The 19,159-nt window shown below is 38.8% G+C and overlaps 1 protein-coding gene across 1 annotated transcript in view; it reads left to right on the top strand.

Annotated features, from left to right (window-relative positions):
• Positions 1-709: 709 nt before the first annotated feature.
• Positions 710-19,159, top strand: part of fig4a (FIG4 phosphoinositide 5-phosphatase a) — a 59,716-nt gene continuing 41,266 nt past the window's right edge. The window contains exons 1-10 of the mRNA XM_061052037.1: positions 710-914; positions 1,034-1,146; positions 2,591-2,689; positions 3,924-4,047; positions 9,113-9,269; positions 9,901-9,951; positions 10,956-11,128; positions 11,643-11,771; positions 15,543-15,643; positions 16,813-16,975. Coding sequence (XP_060908020.1) covers positions 1,084-1,146; positions 2,591-2,689; positions 3,924-4,047; positions 9,113-9,269; positions 9,901-9,951; positions 10,956-11,128; positions 11,643-11,771; positions 15,543-15,643; positions 16,813-16,975 — 1,060 coding nt within the window. The 5' untranslated portion in view covers positions 710-914; positions 1,034-1,083. The remainder of the gene's footprint in view (positions 915-1,033; positions 1,147-2,590; positions 2,690-3,923; positions 4,048-9,112; positions 9,270-9,900; positions 9,952-10,955; positions 11,129-11,642; positions 11,772-15,542; positions 15,644-16,812; positions 16,976-19,159) is intronic.

Below are 19,159 nucleotides of genomic sequence, written 5' to 3'. Positions count from 1 at the left end.
CCCATCACTTTGGCAACAGTTTTGGGCATACTGAAGGGAAATTGTAGAGTGAAGACTAAACAGCTGTGTTAAGATGCATGGTGGTGCACCTACTCTGCATTGTTTACGGATGTATCTAAAGCTAAGCCCTTGGGAACTATTTCTGATGCTGTGTTTTGTTGTGTTGTGTAATTTTTGTGTGTAAATGACAGAGGGGGAATTACCGGTCTTCCAATGATGATGAAGCAGGTGGGTTTCTCAGCAAGACTCTCTTTCTCAGCTTCATCTTCAATGACGTTATCAACTAAACGGTCTTTTGATTAGTAACACAAAGAAAAGGAGTTAAACACGAACAAAATCAGAGAGCCATAATCCTACATACATTTTAATAGCTAACTTACCGTGGTTTTTCATCCTTATTTTGTCCCTTTTAACTTTTAACACGGTTTGTTTACGTTACCTTGCCTCACGTATCACTATCCTACGTTGGGTATGGTTACCATAGCAACTGAAAACTTTAGAAGGGACTTAGTAAAAACTACCTTTTTACTTGAAATAAACTGTCATGGCAGGACTTCTGTATTTTCTAAATTACAGACAACTTAAAGGACTTATTGAATTTCTTCGAGGTAAATAGACACGGGCATAAACGAGCACTGAAATAATATAAATCGCCTTTTCAAGTCAAGGGTTTTTGACTCTGTGAGCCACCGTATCAGATGACACAAGCTCGCGGAAGACTTTCGTGACTGTCACATGACTAAAACAAATTCATGTTGCAGTCACTTTATGCTAGCTGTAATAACAAGGACGTATTACAAATGTATGTAATGTATTTATACGTTTGAAAAGGTTATTTTAACTGGCAAAGGAGATGCATATTATTTGCTTTGGTGGTGATTAGTGTCTAACGAGGATAGCAAGCTAACTCCGTGGTGAGTAACATTCATTAACTCTGCTATTGGCCAAAACATTAAGTTTTTGTTGGTCGTATCAATGTTTTCTGTTATGTGTTTTAAGATGTGAAGTAGTAAAATTGGTCTTTTCCTCGCAGCTCTCCTGTTATCTCTTCTGGACTGTTTAAAGAACATTACAGGGATAAACATGCCTCAAGCAGCTGATCTCATCAGTGGGATGCAGAAGATGGTTCTGTATGAAACCAGAGCAGTAAGTCTATCTGTTGTGTCACCTTGACCTTAGATGCGACTGTTCATTACCTCTAGCATCTGCAAGAAGGTGCATATATTTCTACATAACATCACATCTCCAACATGTTAAAGACACCCATTTGACCCCCTGCTGCATAAACTAAGCCTATTTTTTTGTATCCTTTTTGGTTTCAGAAACAGCAATTTTCACACAGGATGGGAGTAGTCAACAGAAAACTATCCATCCTCTCTTGTTCATGCTTCCCATTGTTCTTGTTTAATTTCAGCTGATATACAAAGAGGTGTACTTGCCAACTGCTCTGATAATAAAATAATAAGAAAGGAACAATGTTGAAGCTATTATAAATGTTTTTACCATCCACAGACTTTAAAACAAAATGAGGAAGAGTAGAGAACTTGTGCAGGATGTGGATTTACTTATTCTAGTTAACACTAGATGGCAGCAAACGACTACTTGTGATGATATTCTACTTCAGGTATATCCTAGTCTACTTATTTACCTAATTATGTTTCCATAATACCAATTATAGGGATTTAAGTCATAAGAAAAGCTTCATTTCATTGACAAAATAAGCTGTAAGTCTCTAGTTGTGTCTTGTTTATGTTTGGTTTGATTTAGGCATCAATGTCTGCTCTGGACTGACACGTTCTTGTGCATCATGTTTTGAGTAGCCATAGTTTTTTATAGATTTTCAATTACTAAGATCATGTGACTCTGTCATCTGTTGTCCAAGATCAATAGGGTAAGGAAGGAAACGTTGTGCCACATATATTTATCATTATTTCTTCTTGAACCTCTGTCTACCCATTTCACTGAGCAGCAGATAAACTGAAAATCTTCCTACTGTGGACAAAGATAGCTTCTTATATACTTGTGTGGAACAGGACAAACTATCTCTAATGGTTGCAGACTGTACTGATACACAGTGTTCCAGTTGTATGTTCCTTAGTGGACAGGAAAGCTTTAGCCATTTCACACACCTGGTGTGAGAAAAATAATGACTTTGAAGAAAGTCAGACACATATTTGAATGTTGCCTTTCGATCAAATAAGTACTGGGGCCACATGTAATCTGGGCTGTAGTTACTTTAATTCCAGTGTATGTTCCTAATCATGTAGAGTTGTATGAAACACACCTTCCTTTAGTTCCTTTTGTGTATAAATTGGCTTCTCTTCCTAATGTCTTCTTTGATGGCTCATTGTGGAGAGAAGAAGTTGCACATTATAGGAAAAAAATGTGGAAAAAAAATACTTTAATAAAGGGGCTGTGCTATACAAAGTTTGCTTGTAATAACATGATCGGTCGATGTTTTTTGAAATATAAAAAAACATTCCCTCTAGGAAATGTTACATGTCATCATTCATATGATATTATGCAATCACACAAATACTAGGACTATAACTGTGTTCACTTGAAGCGTTCGTGCTTTTTCTCTTTCCAGAGATATTTTCTGGTGGGGACCAATCAGGCACAGACCAAACACCGAGTCCTGAAAATTGACCGCACAGAACCCAAGGACCTGGTGATAATCGACGATAAGGCAAGTGCTAAGTTCTGACCAGAGTTAGTACAGTGCTAATGTAGTGTATGCTTATGTAATACAGTACAGTACGCTTGGGGGGAAATTGTACAATCACTCAGCCTGTCCCGAGTGTATTGTGGATGACAGCTTAGCTGATGAGTGCTGCGGAGTGCACCCTCCTTTTCTTCCCCACTGCTCATTACCAGGATCTATGAGCAGGGAGTTGATTTGTTTGTTCATGTTGTGGATGATTATGATGTGTTTGTTATTATGAAGCACCCATGACTAAATATCCATCACCCCACACTCTCGTTTGAGCAGATATTATACCGACCCTGGGATACCGTGTTGTTTTCTATCTGATTGGCATAGTAGAGTATTTTATAAACGGGGCGACGAATGCTTGAAAATGGTGTGAAGAAGTGGCGGTGGGCATATTGAAAGCTGGAAATGCAGCCTCATCTTTCATTGTCTCTCAGTTCATGTAGAGAGAAACCTTGCACACATAATGTTAATATAGGCTGCTATGAACCTCCTCATGTTTCTGGGATTAATAAAGATTGTTCCAGTGAGATGAGGGAGCCACATAATTGGCTATTTTATTCTCCCTCTCTCACTTATTGGATTTTGCAGGATAATGCATTTCATCCAACAATAGGGGAATTTCACACATTAATACCTCTGCATATTTAACACATAGTTATCTCATTTTATGTTGCACCTGATGGGTCGATTTATAAACGCTATGAGAGGGAAGAAGAAGCTTCCCCCTCAGCATGCTAAGGTTGTTGATGTCTTAGCTTTTTTTTTCTTTTTAAATTATTATGCATTATTAAATGCATAATACAAGTAAAAAAAAATCATTCATCTGACATGAACGGCAGTCAGCTCAGAACATAACCTGAATCATTACGCAATTTGAATAACAATTTGACATTATTGCCTCACTGAGGATCAATGAATACTCTTTTGTTGGAAAATTAGGAAGCATTGATTGGACCTTATTATTATTGCAGAGAAAGGAATAGAGATTGTACAAGTTTTACCCGTTCTGAATTAAGTTTTTAGTTAAATAAATCCCCCATTACCAGCAGCTTTTATGTGATGTTATTCAGATGAAGATGTTATTCATGTTGCTGCAAGGTAAAAAGAACCAGATGGGGACTATGCTCACAAATAAATAAACCGAAGCTTGTCACAGCTATATGTATGTGTATGTGCTCTTCATGTGTGTTTGAATTTTTGTCTTTAGCATGTGTACAACCAGCAAGAGGTACGGGATTTACTTGGCCGTCTGGACCTGGGTAACCGCACCAAGATTGGCCAAAAGGGTTCATCAGGCCTGTCCAGAGCTGTGTCAGCGTTTGGCATCGTTGGTGAGTAAAGTTTCTTCACTGTCTTCCTCACTGCCATAGCAAACAACATAGCACATAGTGTTCAAGATATTTTGCCAATCTAATCTCTTCTTCAAAAAGAAATCCAAAGATTTATTTGATACTATTAAATACATGGTGTTGAAGATGATGAGTGGTTAGGTACTCTGTCAAACATGGGTAAAAACATCAGAGAGGGCAGGGGAAACTTGTTCAATATCTAATATTACACAGATATATTACTGGATGCCATCTAGATTACACAGGATGGGAACTGCTGATAGCAATCAGTGTTGAAAGTGTAAGATCGACTTAGGCACATATTTTTATGTGATCTGCTCCCATACCAAGTTATCAAACTTCAGCACCTACAGACCTGGTTTCAACTAAAGGCATTCGTAGTGTTCGGTCTTCTGGCCTTTATTGAACCTATAATCGTGTCCCAGTAACCTGTCTGAGTGATGCAACAAGTTATTGAACACAAATATTACCACACACTGTGCTTGCATCATGTGAGAGTGACCCTAACTACTACTACGTCGTCAACTATCTATCATAAACGATTCAATGGTAATGTGAGATATTCTCATTCTAATTCCCTCTCCTATATTAGATTTGGTCAAAGCACTGAATAACATTCTATACTATCTATTGATGTCGGAATTGGTCTCTTATCACACTGTATTTCGTGGGGGGGGGAAAGTTGCTCTGTGAGAAAAAAAGTGTACATTTAATTTTAAAGTTAAATGCATTCATCTTGTGAACTTTGAGAGCAAAATAAAGAGGCTGTATCTATGAAAAAGTTTGGGGGCAACTGTAACCGTTCAGGATCCCACCCTGATTTCTAATCTAATATATAGTTAACTATGCTGTCAGAGCAACTGTTAATAATGTTAACGTTAGCTATCTAAGTGGAGTCGGGCAATATTGTCTTAAGTCGGGATCATCGTTACATATAACGTTGGATATTTCATTTTATGTTAACAAACCAACTGAAGTTGCTGCTGTCCTTCAATGTGAATGATACAATTGTTTTTGACTTGTTGACAACCCTGGTGCATTCTGTATAAATCCCTCTGAGGTCTCTGGCCTTTTACCCTAATTTTTACACCTGGTCTCCTGAAAAATGCTTTCAGTAACTTATCAAAATGTGATGTAAGTGGGGCAAATTAGACTATAGCAGGCTGCCACTGTCTATGTAATTAATGGGAAACACTGAGTGCGTATGTTCAGGAAATAGCCAAAGATGTCTCCTCCAGTCACATTCATCAGGATTGATCTTGAGCTATGAGAAACTTTGTGCCACGCCCACTTTTATCAATCAATATAACACTTGAGTGTTTTGTGTATGTACCTTGTTCCATGTCATGGAAATTTGAGTAGCGGCACAAATAATATATGACAAATAATAATAATGACTTAGATTTATAGAGCCTTTCATGAAACCCAGTTGAGCAGTTATCCACAGTGAGGAGGAGATCTCCAACCTTCCTGAGCAGTGCCTTGGGGGCCACAACCATGAGCTCAGTCTTGCTGCTGTTAAGTTTGAGGAGGTTGGAAGACATCCAGGTTTTGATGTCCTGCAGGCAGTTGACTAGCGACTGGGGGGGAGCTTAGTGGAAGGAAGGGTGCTGAGGTAGAGTTGTGTGTCATCGGCGTAGGAGTGGAAATTGAGACCATGTTGGCGGATTATCAGACCGAGCAGGAGCATGTAGATAGTGAAGAGAAGAGGGCCAAGCACATAACCTTGCGGTACTCCTTGGTTAACTGGGGCTAGGGAATAATACATTAACACACAAAAACAATAGGGTTCTACCCCTTGAAGGCTGGAACTCTAAAGATTAAACGTGGAGAGCCATGCTAGCAGGACTGTAGGTATGCACTTAAGCAAAGTAGTGTTTTGTAGGGGTGAGAATCACCAGGTTCCCCACGATACGATATTATTGCAATACTCGAGACACGATACGATTCTATTGCGATTTTGACAATCTTTGCGATATGCTGAGAATTGCGATACAATATATTGTGCTTTTTAACTGCATATTATGTCCACTACACTAAACTAAATCAAAAACTGGTTTGTCAAATAAGAAAAAAATGTCAATCTCACTTCAGTCTTTTTATTTGTATTTCAGTCTAATTGAACTTTTACATGAATTCTTAACAATGCAACTTGTTCAAAATGAATTTTGCAACCCCTTCAGAAGTTAAAAGTAAAAAAAACATATCTAAATATCATGTTAAAAATATCAATACTTGGCCGCCATGAGACGATATAACATTGCCACACAAAATATCGCGATACTATACTGTATTGATTTTTTACCTCACCTCTAGTGTTTGGCGCTCACAGGTAACTGCTGGTAAATCAGTGATATGCAAATAAGAATTTGTAATGATGGATATATTAATTGGATTACTTTTAGTGGCTTTTTTGTCAGTTTATCTGGATCGGCTCAAAATGTTATTCCTTCTGCCTTGACCCATGCTTCACTCTTTCATCCAAGTTCATGAAAATCTGGCAAGTAGATCTTTGGTAATATTGGTTTAACATCACTAAAGTCTTATGGATAATAATAATACATTTTATTTAAAGGTGCCTTTCAAAGCACTCAAGGTCACCTTTCAAAGCATAGATGAAAAACATACAATAACTGCCAATAGAAAATGTAGTATCAAATCATTCCACTTGTTCTTGACATACTTCTTTCTGCTCCTAGGTTTCTGACTGACTGACTAGCACATTTCAGACTGCCAGTTCAATGTTACAAAGGCGTAATGGGGGGACAAAGTGATCCCCCCTCTGTACCGTGTTTGGTGGTAGTAACAGTGGCGTTACAGAGGTGAGATGGTATCAGCGGAGCCAGCGGGGTAACGCAGCAGTGTGTGTTTGTGGAGCTTCTGCTGTGCTGTGCTTCCACAGTGATGTGGAGGAGTGATGTGATTCACAGGCTGCTGAAGACTTTTGCAGAAACAGAGTCTGAAAATGGCAACTGGCTGACTGACTGACTGACTGACTGACTGAGTTAGTAACAATGCCATCTTTTGGGCCAAGCTGCCCATGTGGACAGTTGTTCTGGTGATTTGATCTACTTTCCCTTTCGTCCTGTTTGTGCCATTGTATTAATGTCCATCTCTTAAGAATAAGACATGTTAGCAGTTGTTAACTTAAATTGCCTAGGCCCCTCTGAGGACGTAATATTAACTCAGCTAGGGTAATTCCCCTTTATTGTTGAGGCTGTAGCTGGGTCGGTCACACTGACACCAACAGGTTTTCCACTGATGGCGAGTGCCTGCTTTCTTTACAAGCCGCTATTTGCCAAATTCACAATGTCATAAGGAATAAAGAGCGATGCAGACGTGGGGTACAGTGTATCCTGAACGCCTCTTGCATATGATAATGGAATTATTCCTCAATAGATTTACTGATAGTTCAGAGGGCTTCCGAGATGGTGTAATTTTTTTGTCCCACTCTCTGAATTCAGATTGCGTATTGGCGTTGCTGAAGTATGGCACAGCGGGAGCTTCACATAGACACTCTGTCAGACATGCACAAACACACAGTGCTGTAACGCCTCTGTTACTACCTCCAAAGATGGTGTAGAGGGGGGGAGACTTCGTCCAACATTAGGATTGAAGGCAAAACATTACAGGGGTGTAAATATCGCGCCTTGAAACAACAGTTGGAATAGGGTTTAAGATTAAGATTGAGGTAGGGCTGGGAAATGAATCGAGTTTCAATCTCTAGCGTGATTTTGGCTTCCAACGATCATGAAATTGATCACATCTTCACTCTCCAGAGGCTGCTAACAGCGCACAGGTAGCAGGGCATCTGATTCTTAATGTTTGAATGTACAAAGACTTCTTATTTAGTAGGGAAATGCATCCCTGACTGGGGCTGGGCGATTAATCGAAAATTAATCGAAACCAATATTTGGAACCTCTAACCGACTTAATCTTGCCCGTGTCGATTATCTTCCGGTTAGAGTCACGTGACGACCTGTCCAATCCGCGACATGGAAGCAATGTCCGTCGTTTGGACACATTTTGTCTTGACCATGGAAAATGGTCAAGACACCACAAAAATGACACAGAACAAAAAGAGGTCAAATGTAAACACTGCGGAAAAACTGTTTGCAAGGAAAGTTATTTATTTTCTACTTTTTTAGAGAAGGGAATTTCTACTTTAAAACTGAAAGCTGCTGTTTTACTTTCAAGAGATGCTTTGATTTCAGTTCAAAATATTCAATACATAACCACAAAATAGTTAATCAGATATGCACTCTTTCATTAGAAAACATATCCCAGCATTAATAGGTGAGCATATTTACAGTAGAGACCATGTCGGTGAACTATGAGGGCAAAAAACAAATCGTTCATTAATCGTCATCAAGGTAAAATGTTGAATTAATTGTGATATTGATTTGAGGTCATATCGCCTGGCCCTATCCCTGACACATGTTTTTGCCAACAGAATAGTTCAGTAAATATTGTATAGAAGATATATGTCACTATCAAGTACACTTACATAAGCCTCTGGAGCTACTGGCCTTGATCAGGCAGATATTTCTATTAGTATTCTGACCATTAAAAAAAAAAACATGCAGTCATACAATAGTCTATTATATACTGAATGTTGCAGATGTGATCGTGTCTCACCAAGAGCTCAAATCATTTGATATGCTGCATGATGTTTTCTGGGTCAGACTGTGAATGTGTGAGCCTAAATAAAAGGGAATGTGTAGGTGATACAGTGAGTGACACACTAACACTAATGTTCCACCCCCACAATGAGATGTTCAGACCATTGTATCATCGTCATGGAGCTGATTTGCACAAACCATAAAGATTGACCTACTTCTTCTTAAATCCTCAAGAGGCTCTATCAGCATTATTTGAATTACTCAGGTTATGCAAGAGATAATTGGGGATATAACAAACCTTAATAACATGACATGTCGCTTTAGATAAAAGCGTCTGCTAAGTGAATTGTAGAATTAATAAGAAGCTAAACTGTATATGTTTACTCTGAAAGGTTTAAAAAATGTGTGTTTTTTTTACTTGACAGGGTTTGTACGTTTCCTGGAGGGGTACTACATTGTGTTGATCACCAAGCGTAGAAAGATGGCTGACATCGGAGGACACTCCATCTACAAAATAGAGGACACAAGCATGATCTACATCCCCAATGACTCGGTCAGGGTTACACACCCTGATGAAGCAAGGTACTGTTTTGTTTTTGTTCAAGAACTCTGCGGATCATTCTAAAAAATATTTTGAGACAAACAAGAAGAGGGGTATAGGGTCAGAACATAATGTAGGCTTATTGGACAAGAGACAAGGATATATTGGAGAGGAGTTAAAAAAAATATCCATAGTTGTTAGTCTAGTGGTAGTTTATCATGCCTAAAAAAACAGCGGAGAATAGTCAGAACTTTAATGAAAGCAACAGCCAGTGACAATACAAACATTTAACAAAATGACAAAGTCTATTTTAAGTTGTTGAAGAGTTGTTGGTTTAAATGAGAAAAGCCATTACTTACAAAACTCCATGGGAAGTAATTAAGAAATAGAACTTGTAAGGTTACTTAAAATATGAAGTTTGAACTGTTTAGAAAACAAAGCAAACATGAAGTAAAGATGCATGAATAAATACACTTACAGATTGGTTTATAGGAGTTTATAACATTATTGCTAATCAAACAAGCACAATTTTTTCATCACTGACTCTATGTAGTCTACAGTAGAGACAAAGACTGACATATCTAACGGTTAATAATTAATGAATACTTTCCCTTCATAGATTACTTTTTTTTTTTCCTGAGTGTTGGACTTATTAAGTTTCTGCTCTTTTAGATATGTTCGCATCTTTCAGAATGTGGACCTGTCCAGCAACTTCTACTTCAGGTAAGATGAAGTCCATATTCTGTCACAAAATATAAATATAAAAAATGTTTTTTTGGAAATGAAAAATATGCATTAGATTTATCTATATGAGCTGTGAAGATGTTTGCCCTCCAGTACTGTGGTATTGTGTAACTTAGAGGTCATATACTATTATTCTTTTCAACCAGTTCAAATAAATCTCAGAACCCCCCAAAACATGTCTTTGAAGTTTCTTGATCAAAATCCGCAATGATCCTGTATTTGATCATACTTATAAACCCCTCTATTTCAGCCTGGCTCAGAACAGGCTGTTTCTGTGTCTGTACCTTTAAATGCAAATGAGCTGTGTCTGACCACGCCCCTCTCTGGAAGGGCTTGGGTTGCTTGAGCTTTCTCGCTCCATGTCCTATTGTTTACGGTGAGAAGGCAGACTCAGAGGACAGAATAAACACCTAGCTGTGGGAGTGTCATCCCCTGGGGGAGGGGTTACTTCCCTTTTGTGATGTCATGAAGGGACAATCTCCAAACGGCCTGTTTGAGCACACATTTTCTGAAGAGTGAAGCAGACAAAAGACAGAGAGGATGGACTTATAATTGGGGGGGGGGTTTGTAGACAGACTAGGGACACATATTAGTATTGAAAAAAAAAAAGGTAAAGTGTATTTTGCATAATATGTGACCTTTAACTGTGGATATAATAAAATATCTCCTGTGCCCATGGCTGTTTTTCTATGGGTACAGTTAAATGCTCAGTGTTAGGCTTAAGCAAATTACGAAAAGAGGGGACTTTTTTTTTTTTTAACAGTCATGTCAACAACATTTGAAATAGTTTCGAGAAAGAGCTGCACTTTTTTGGTCACAACTCCAAGTCATGTCTGTATGATAAACACTTGAAACTTTCAATTTCACACATGTGCTGAAAGTGCTTATAATTCTATTGTTGCAGTTGTAGCCAAATTTGAAATGCATTATGGAAGAGTACGGGCTGTTCTCCTTTCAAATTTGACTTCTGTTGTGCCCTGCAGCTACAGCTATGACCTGAGCCATTCGCTGCAATACAACCTGACTCTGCTTCAGAGGCCCTATGAACTGTGGTCATCACCAGCGTCCTCTGCTGAGGAGGAGGAGGAGGAGGTGCACAAGCAGAGCAAGCAGGACAGCTTTGACATCTTTGAAGAGGAGGGTTTGCCAACACAAGGTGAGCACAGGTGAAAGAGAAGGGGCGGAGCATTGGTTAGGGTTGCTTCCTCCAAGAATAGCTAGAATGAGCTTGAGTTGAGCTTCAGGTGAATATTGCACAAACAGTGCAGTTTTATTTATAGCCCTAAGAAAATTAAAACCAGTTGATGACATATTCAAAAGAGTTCCCTCATGATTTAACACTGGCTGTGGAACTACTTCAAATGTCCAAAGGTTGAAGTTCCTAAACTTCAATGTCTTTGTAAGCTGATTATATTACTCCCAAATAATTGCCATAGAACCAATACATTGTTAAAACACAGAAAAACAGAAACATTTCAAGAACCATTGGTGTGTTGTAATATCCTAGCAAATGCTTATTTCAAATGTTTCCAAGAGTGCCTCTGTTCCACTCAGCCTACGTCACCTCAGCCCTTTTTATTTTTTTCCATTTCTTGTTAACTAACTGACAATTGGACCTGACACTGTGAAATAATCCAGAGGTTTAACGTGTTCCTTCCTCTCTGGCACAGTGGTTTATGGCCTCCAGAACGAGCCGTACTACAAGTACGTGTGGAACGGTAAGCTGCTGGAACGAGTCAAGGACACGGTGCATCACGACTGGCTCATGTATATAATCCATGGCTTTTGTGGCCAGTCCAGTATCCTTTGAGCATTGTCACATCAGTTGTGTTTGTCTTGTTCTACAGAAATGTGTGGCTGTTCTGTTGTTTTATTTCATGTTACTATTTGTGTTATTCCTAAAACATTTAGTTTTTTTTTTTGTTTTTCTTTAAGGGAAATAAAGGGCCATAAAAATTATAAACTTTCTTCAGTGGTGCCTTAAGAAGTGGAAATAGTCTCTTTTTTTATGTGGCAGAGGATAGTTGCCAGTTATAAACAGTGACATGTAAGACTCCTTTTGAATATTTATTAAGTGCGTAGGAGCCAATTAGAGACAAAGTAGGGACAAGGGAGCGTCCTCCCTTCACCATCCTTGGGAAAAAAGCTTACCAGCTTACCACAGATATTGTCATTCAATCATTGGTGTGAATCAGAGGGGATTTAGAAGTGGTTAGTCCCTATGGAGACTGAAAAACAAATGGATATACTCCGTATACCTGCGTATATCCTGCACTACACCACTTACTCTCTTGTCGGGAGGTAACATGTGCCAACAACGATTGAATTGAATGTGCCAGTAAAAGACACCTTTTCTCTCTCTCACAGTGACCTGCTGTCGGCACACCCCCTCATCTCTCAGCCTCAGCACCACTTGTTGAACTGTGCGCCGCCTCTAGCAAAGCACGTGGATTACACTGTGAGCCAGATTGTGTGATTAACCACCAAAGTACCGAAGCAATTTGTGTTTGTTGTTAGGGCTCTAGCGAAACAAGTATTACGGAAATGAAGCAGTGGTTATCAGGTATGTAAACACTGCCACTTCCATAATCTCTCCATCTGTTATCTGTAGAGAAAGAAAAAAAAAAAAAAAACTGTGCGCACATGGAATCAGATGAAGTACACGTTTCATTTTCTTTTGGGATTAAATACAGATAGCTTGTTTGAATATGCACACACGTTTTTTCGTTTGGTTGAATTTTTGTTTTGTTGTAACTTTGACTAGACACATACTGCATACCAGGGATTAGTTTTAGGCTCTAAATGAATAATTCTCTGAGAAGACTTTGTAGTAATGATGCATGGGCTACCGCTGCAGAGGGACTCGACTAGCGCTGAGTAAACAGTCTGATTAATAATGGGGAGAGTCTGCCTCAGGCTCATGTTTCATATTTCAGTCTAGCTAGTCTCCTTTTCATACATAACATGAAGCCCTGTTCCTTCCTTTATTTTAAATCACTATTTTTTTATCAGCAGCAGGCTGTTTTAACTGAGGTGGACTTTACAGTCAGTGTTGCTATTAACACTGGTGTCTCTCGTCAGCTGGCATGCTGCCACTGTGATATTGTTCGGTGCTTTGAGTTGGCCTTCTGTTTGGTTTTTCTGAGCACATAAGTAGACAAATGGGTTCAATAAGAGGAGCATCAGGGAAGCGAGTAGATGAAGAGAGAAACACTAAAGTGGACAAATTAAATACAGGGAATACACTTTGTAAGATTATTTGTTTTTTATTGGAACATTTATAATATTATATGACAACATTTAGATGTCATTTTACCATGTTTTAAACTGATACTCACAAATCTCTTCATGGTCATTGGTGATGACATAAAATGTCAAGGAAAATACTACAATTCCAATACTTACTTTTTTTAAAAGTTTCCATAGTATTCGTCTGCCTAAATGGAGCATAATGTAGGGGTGTGCCTGACGTCTCATAGCTTCAGGCTCATATATAAAAGAATCAATCAATACATTCAATTTTATTTGTGTTGCATCAAATCACAGCAAAAGCTACCTCATCTCATTTAACATACAGAGCAGGTCTAGACCGTCCTTTTTGTTATATTATTAACAGAGACAAAACTCTAGTCTACTAATGAGCAACAGTGCAGACTTCCTTTTTAGAAGCAAAATCCTCCAGCTGAACCAGAGTCATGGTGAAAGCCTTCTGCCACTGTCAGACGGATTGTCACTGTACGAGAGAGGAAGAGAAAGTAAGAGAGGTGGATGAAAACAAACAGACAAAAAGGGCATACAGACAGGATCATAGAGCATGAGTGATGTAGCTTAAGTTTCAGGAAATCACAGATAACACTCAATTTGTAACATGAGTTACACCTCAGACTGCTTCACCTCTAATTTCCTGTAGTTTTAAATCAAATCTACAACGTTTTTTTTTTTTACAGATATATACTTTCAAGTTGATTTTTTAATTGTATTTTTTTAATTGAACCTTTATTTAAACCAGTTTGGTCCCATTTAGATTAAAAACCTTTTTTTTTCAAGGGAGACATTGCCAAGACGGGCAGCAGCAAAAACCCAAAGTTACAGACGGATATACAAAGAGAGACACAGTCCAATTTACAAAACACTACATTTTGGATTAAAATAGAACCATCTATGAGTCAAATCTGGGAGTCAGTTGTTCAAACAGTCGAGCTAAAACATTGAAATCCTATAGAATCTGCTTCCATGTCTTTCATTTTAGATTTAAAAACATTTAAGGACACCAGCTCCTTGAGCTTTAAGTCATTCTGCGACAGATTCCAGGCTGAGGGTGCAGAATACCCAAAAGCCCTTTTCCCAATTACTGTTTGAGCGTTTGGGACAGAGAGCATAAAGAGTTCCTGAGGACGCAAAGAATACTGTCCGGTACTTCTCTGCATGATGAAAACACATAGAGAGGAAGCGGACCAAGAATTAGAATAGTACAGTAATCATTGTGTTTTTCACTTGCAGCATACTCCATTTAGTTTTAGAGCTGCGTTACAGATCCTTATCTTAAAGGGGCTATATGTAACTTTTTACATGCATAAATCGTTTTTTATCGGCCATTAATAAGTAAACGGTTAACTGATGTGAAAAAGTAGATGTTCACTGTCTATCTGTGTTGCGTGTATAAAAAGTTTCCCCAGGTCGTATTTTCCACGAAAGCTCCAGGAAGTGACATTTTATGCACGTTCTCAACGTCCTCCTCACTCCACTCCACTTACAGAGATCAACAGTACAAACTCATCACACACTCCCGGTCTTCACCTCCACAGCCAGAGGCCGCCTTCCACACACCTCTATGGGCCCTAGGAGCTCTCAAAGGTGGACAAACTCATCACACACTCCCGCTCTCAGCCAGTGTCTGCAGAGACTGTCGTTTGTAGGATGGAGAATGAATACAGACACACAGACTCCTTCACAGACGTTCACATGTGTATGACCACTTACCTCCTCTGTAAACATTATGCCGGTAAATATCCAGTGTTTCGCGGCCGATGATGATGCTCGTTTGTGTACCTACGAGCACGTATGACGAGCACGCGAGGGAGAGCGAGCAACAGGTTACTGGTGCAGTTAACCTAACGGCCATGCGGTGTCACTACAAACGCAGTATTTTTGAAAGTTACATATAGCCCCTTTAAATTCATGCCGGATACTCACTAAAATCTTGATTCTGCCGAGCTTTCTACTCAGATCCCCTGTTAGTTAAGATCGTTCAAGGGATTGGGTGAGGGCTTCACAGCAACATCACCTATGCGTGACCCGGAAGCCGACCAACCTAATTGTCATATCATTAAAATTAAAATGTGTTCATTAATAGTTCTTGATTATGATCCACTAACTTAAAATGCCAAACAGATTATGTTTTAAGAATGATGTCCTATACAAGAGCATGGTTAGGGTTTAAAGTGACAGGGTACAAAATAAAAGACACATTTATTACAAGTTAAGAACTCTGAATGTCTGTGTAGACAAACAGTTGGGTGTGTCATATGTTTTATAGTTGTGATTATTCCTTCTTAACCCACCTTCTACAGAGCTTCTGATCTACGGCCGACCGGTTTACATGACCCTCATTGCCAGACGCTCCAGCAAATTTGCCGGGACCCGCTTCCTCAAAAGAGGAGCCAACTGTGAGGTAGCCTACAGGGGGTTGCCTGGGCAACAGTGAAGAATAGATAGTGGAGGCCAGGCTGAGGGCCATCGGGATGATTGAGATGACTCAGGTTGATCACAGGGGGTTAATTCGACCCCCCTCCATGAGTATGCATGAGTGGTCTGTGTGGGAGTGTGGTGGGCGGAGGTACAAACATGGATTTCCTCTTTCTTCTTGGACTGCTGTCACAGGCTGAAACACACATTTAACAGTTTCCTGCTATTTCGTTCAGTGTCAAGTAGAGCAGTCTTTGTTTTACAAACGGTTAAAGATTTTTTTTCTTGTCAGCTTTTATCACATCAGAGGGTTTGACTTTTCATAGCAGGACAATTAAATTATGAACATTTATAATGGCTGTTTATGAATGAGCCTGCATGACAAATCTTCCTTCATAAAACAAGCTAAAAATGAATGCTAAACATTGGAGACTTCAGAAAACAATCATTTATTTATTTCCTTTGGAACTTTTTTGTTCAAATCAGATGATCCTTAACAGCAACTTGAATTTGCCCTGTTGTACAGAACCAGCAGGTCTTTCATTTTTTTTCTGATTGCTTTCAGAATTTCTTGTGTTGGTTTATTTTGATCAAGTCAATCCGCTGAAAAATAGTGTGTTTTATGAAATTAGCTATAGAACAGGCCCTCTGTTTTTCTGAGTACTTATAGAGCATCAACTCCTTATCCTTGCAATGAAACTGAATTCAAAGTTTGCTTTTAGTTATGTATATTAGTAGTAGCTGTTGGGAAGTTTTTGATTATATCAGATGCACCTTATCTACATATGAGGTGCTGGGCGGATCTTGGGAAGCTACAGGTCAAAAGCTTAGTCCGCTCACAATAAATCAGGGTGAAGTTATTTTCAGTATGCCAGGGATTTTTTATGTATTTTAGATGGTATGTTCCTGCAGCCGTGTGCACATGAAACCATATAGGCTGTGAACAGGGTACCCTGCTGGCCATTTAGATGCACCTCTTCTACATATTGACATGAAACAGGTTCAGTTTTTACTAATATCAAGTCTTTGAGTGCCTTAAAATTGTTTTGAATTTTAACATCTAAAGTTCTATCCATCCATCGACTGATGACGATGATGTCAGCCAGTTAACTAATAACTCTAATCCTTATTTGTGCTTTTCTCTTTGTTTACCAGGGGGACGTGGCTAATGAGGTCGAGACAGAGCAGATCGTCCATGACGCCTCCGTCATGTCTTTCACCGCAGGAAGTTACTCGTCATACGTCCAGGTGCGAGGTTCCGTCCCGCTCTACTGGTCCCAGGACATTTCAACTATGATGCCTAAACCCCCGATACGACGTAAGTTTTCTACTTTGTTGCAAGAATATTTACTTTAAGATCTCAAACATACTGTTTTATATAGTAAACATTCAATCATAGAAACAAGGTACCATAGCTTAGGTAAGTGATGGGCTATTTCCTGCTTAAGGTACCCAACGCCTGCTGTTTATAATGAAAATCATACAGAGTTAGTAACACTGCTCAAGCTTTGATTGAATATCTTTGTCACATGCTTGCAGTCTCCATACATAAAGACAGAGTGCAGATGGAAGATACTCTTATATCCTCATTGAATGGTTAGCCAAGCAGTGCCCCAGTGGGGGGTTTTCTATTTATGTGAATTCATTTGAGCCGCTGTGGGCAACCAGAATCCACCTTTTAGGGACAGAAAATAATGTCATTGGAAGACTGAATTATAATATAAGATTAGTATTATGTTAGGACATTTCTTCCCATTCACTACTACAGATAGAAAAAAACAAAAAAAAACAAACATGATACAAAATAGGTGAATGCAGGACGACCCCCGTCTTGGTTCTGCGTTCTGTTTCCATTCTCCTGACTCGTTACGAGCCGGACAAAAGAACAAACCCTGAGCCAGAGGGATGTTGATGACGTCTCTTAAACTGATGACATTGGAGACTTCTGGTGTGTGTACACGCAGGATGACATTGTTGCTTTCATTCGTACAATGCCCGTATTCAATCCAAATCCCTTTTCACCCCAGTTTGCCCTTTCATTTATCCTCACATGACATGCCTTGTGTGAGAAAGACACACTGAGCGTGTTCTGAAGATCCCTCCCTTGATCCACTCATCTCATCATCCTGCACTCACTTTGATCCTCACAGTCCTTATTTCAATAGTGAATCTCGATTAATCGCATTTTTAATAGCAAGTTTGTGATTCCATAATTTAGCATTTATAACAATTGTTCTGATGCTTTTATTTAGAATTGTTGTACTGTCTTAAAGATGGAGGGCACTTTACTTCCTGTTTGAATAGAAACATTTTGAAATAAAATAAGGAACTTCCGGTAGACCGAAGGTTAAGAAGTTAAATTAACTACAGAAAAAGGAACTTGTTACGGATCAATAACGGCTAAATAGAACGGTAAATAAAAGCGAAATGTTCGATGTCATGAGGTTGATATTAATTTGATTCGTCATCTGAGCTGTCCAGGAGTTTTTTAAACTGAATTGATGATTCAATGATGCAGCAAGGTCGATCTTTTCCATCACTGTGACTACAGGGAGACGTTATGAAGGGTCACCTGCAGTGTGCCTAAAGGGACAACAAAAATAAGGCATTTATTTGGTACCTTAATTAATCGCTCTTAACTAGTTGATGCTGACATCCCGACAGTACTTAACTGATATCTAGTTTCTTATGTAGAGATCTGCAAGAGAGCTAAAATATTTCTCAGAATGTAAAAATATTCTTTCAGATTAAAAGATATTTTTATCTTTTACTTAATATATTTTTTGCTACATAATATAACTAATCTGCTCTGTAAATCTAAACAGTGATTGTTTTTTTTTTTTGTAAAGACAGAATCTAAAGGCAGGAAATGAATGTTTAGATGAGTTGATTTTGTTTACATGTCTGTTGGTTTTCCATCGATGCTGATGGAGAGCTTGTTTTCACACAGCTAGTTGAATCATTACTTTTTAAAGTCTTTGCAACCTCTGGAAAAAACATCCTTGCAAATGTAATTTCTGCCATTTCTAGTTTGGTTAGGTCATCACCTTTTTTTAAAAGGGTAATGCATACAAAACACCTGCCTGCCCCTTCAGTATTTCATACGTAATCTAATTTCTTTGTGTGCTTTTGCCCTCATCTGTGCTCTGCTGCCAACCAAACATGTACAGTGACACACTTACCCAGAAGCGAGTAAACATAGAATTTCCCCAAAGACTATTTTTCCATCTGCTTAATAACGGAAAACCAATTAAAAAAACATATTTAAAAAATGAATGTCGTGTTTACGTTCAGTCTACAACCATCTGGAGTACTGTGAATCTGACATAAAACCCTACTTTCAGTAAAGTTGTAATCTTTATCTGATTGTTATTCAGGCTGCATAGAATGACACCTATTATACAAATCTAGGTCAGCGACTCTAGGTCAGAGTCAGTTTGAGCTCAATGTCTGAGTGTAGTGCACCAATTCAAACCATTAGCTCATCTCTACCACTGCCATC

The sequence above is a fragment of the Labrus mixtus genome, chromosome 12, assembly GCF_963584025.1.
Source record: "Labrus mixtus chromosome 12, fLabMix1.1, whole genome shotgun sequence".
NCBI classification, from domain to species: Eukaryota; Metazoa; Chordata; class Actinopteri; order Labriformes; family Labridae; genus Labrus; species Labrus mixtus.
This window is presented reverse-complemented; position numbering and strand designations above follow the sequence as displayed.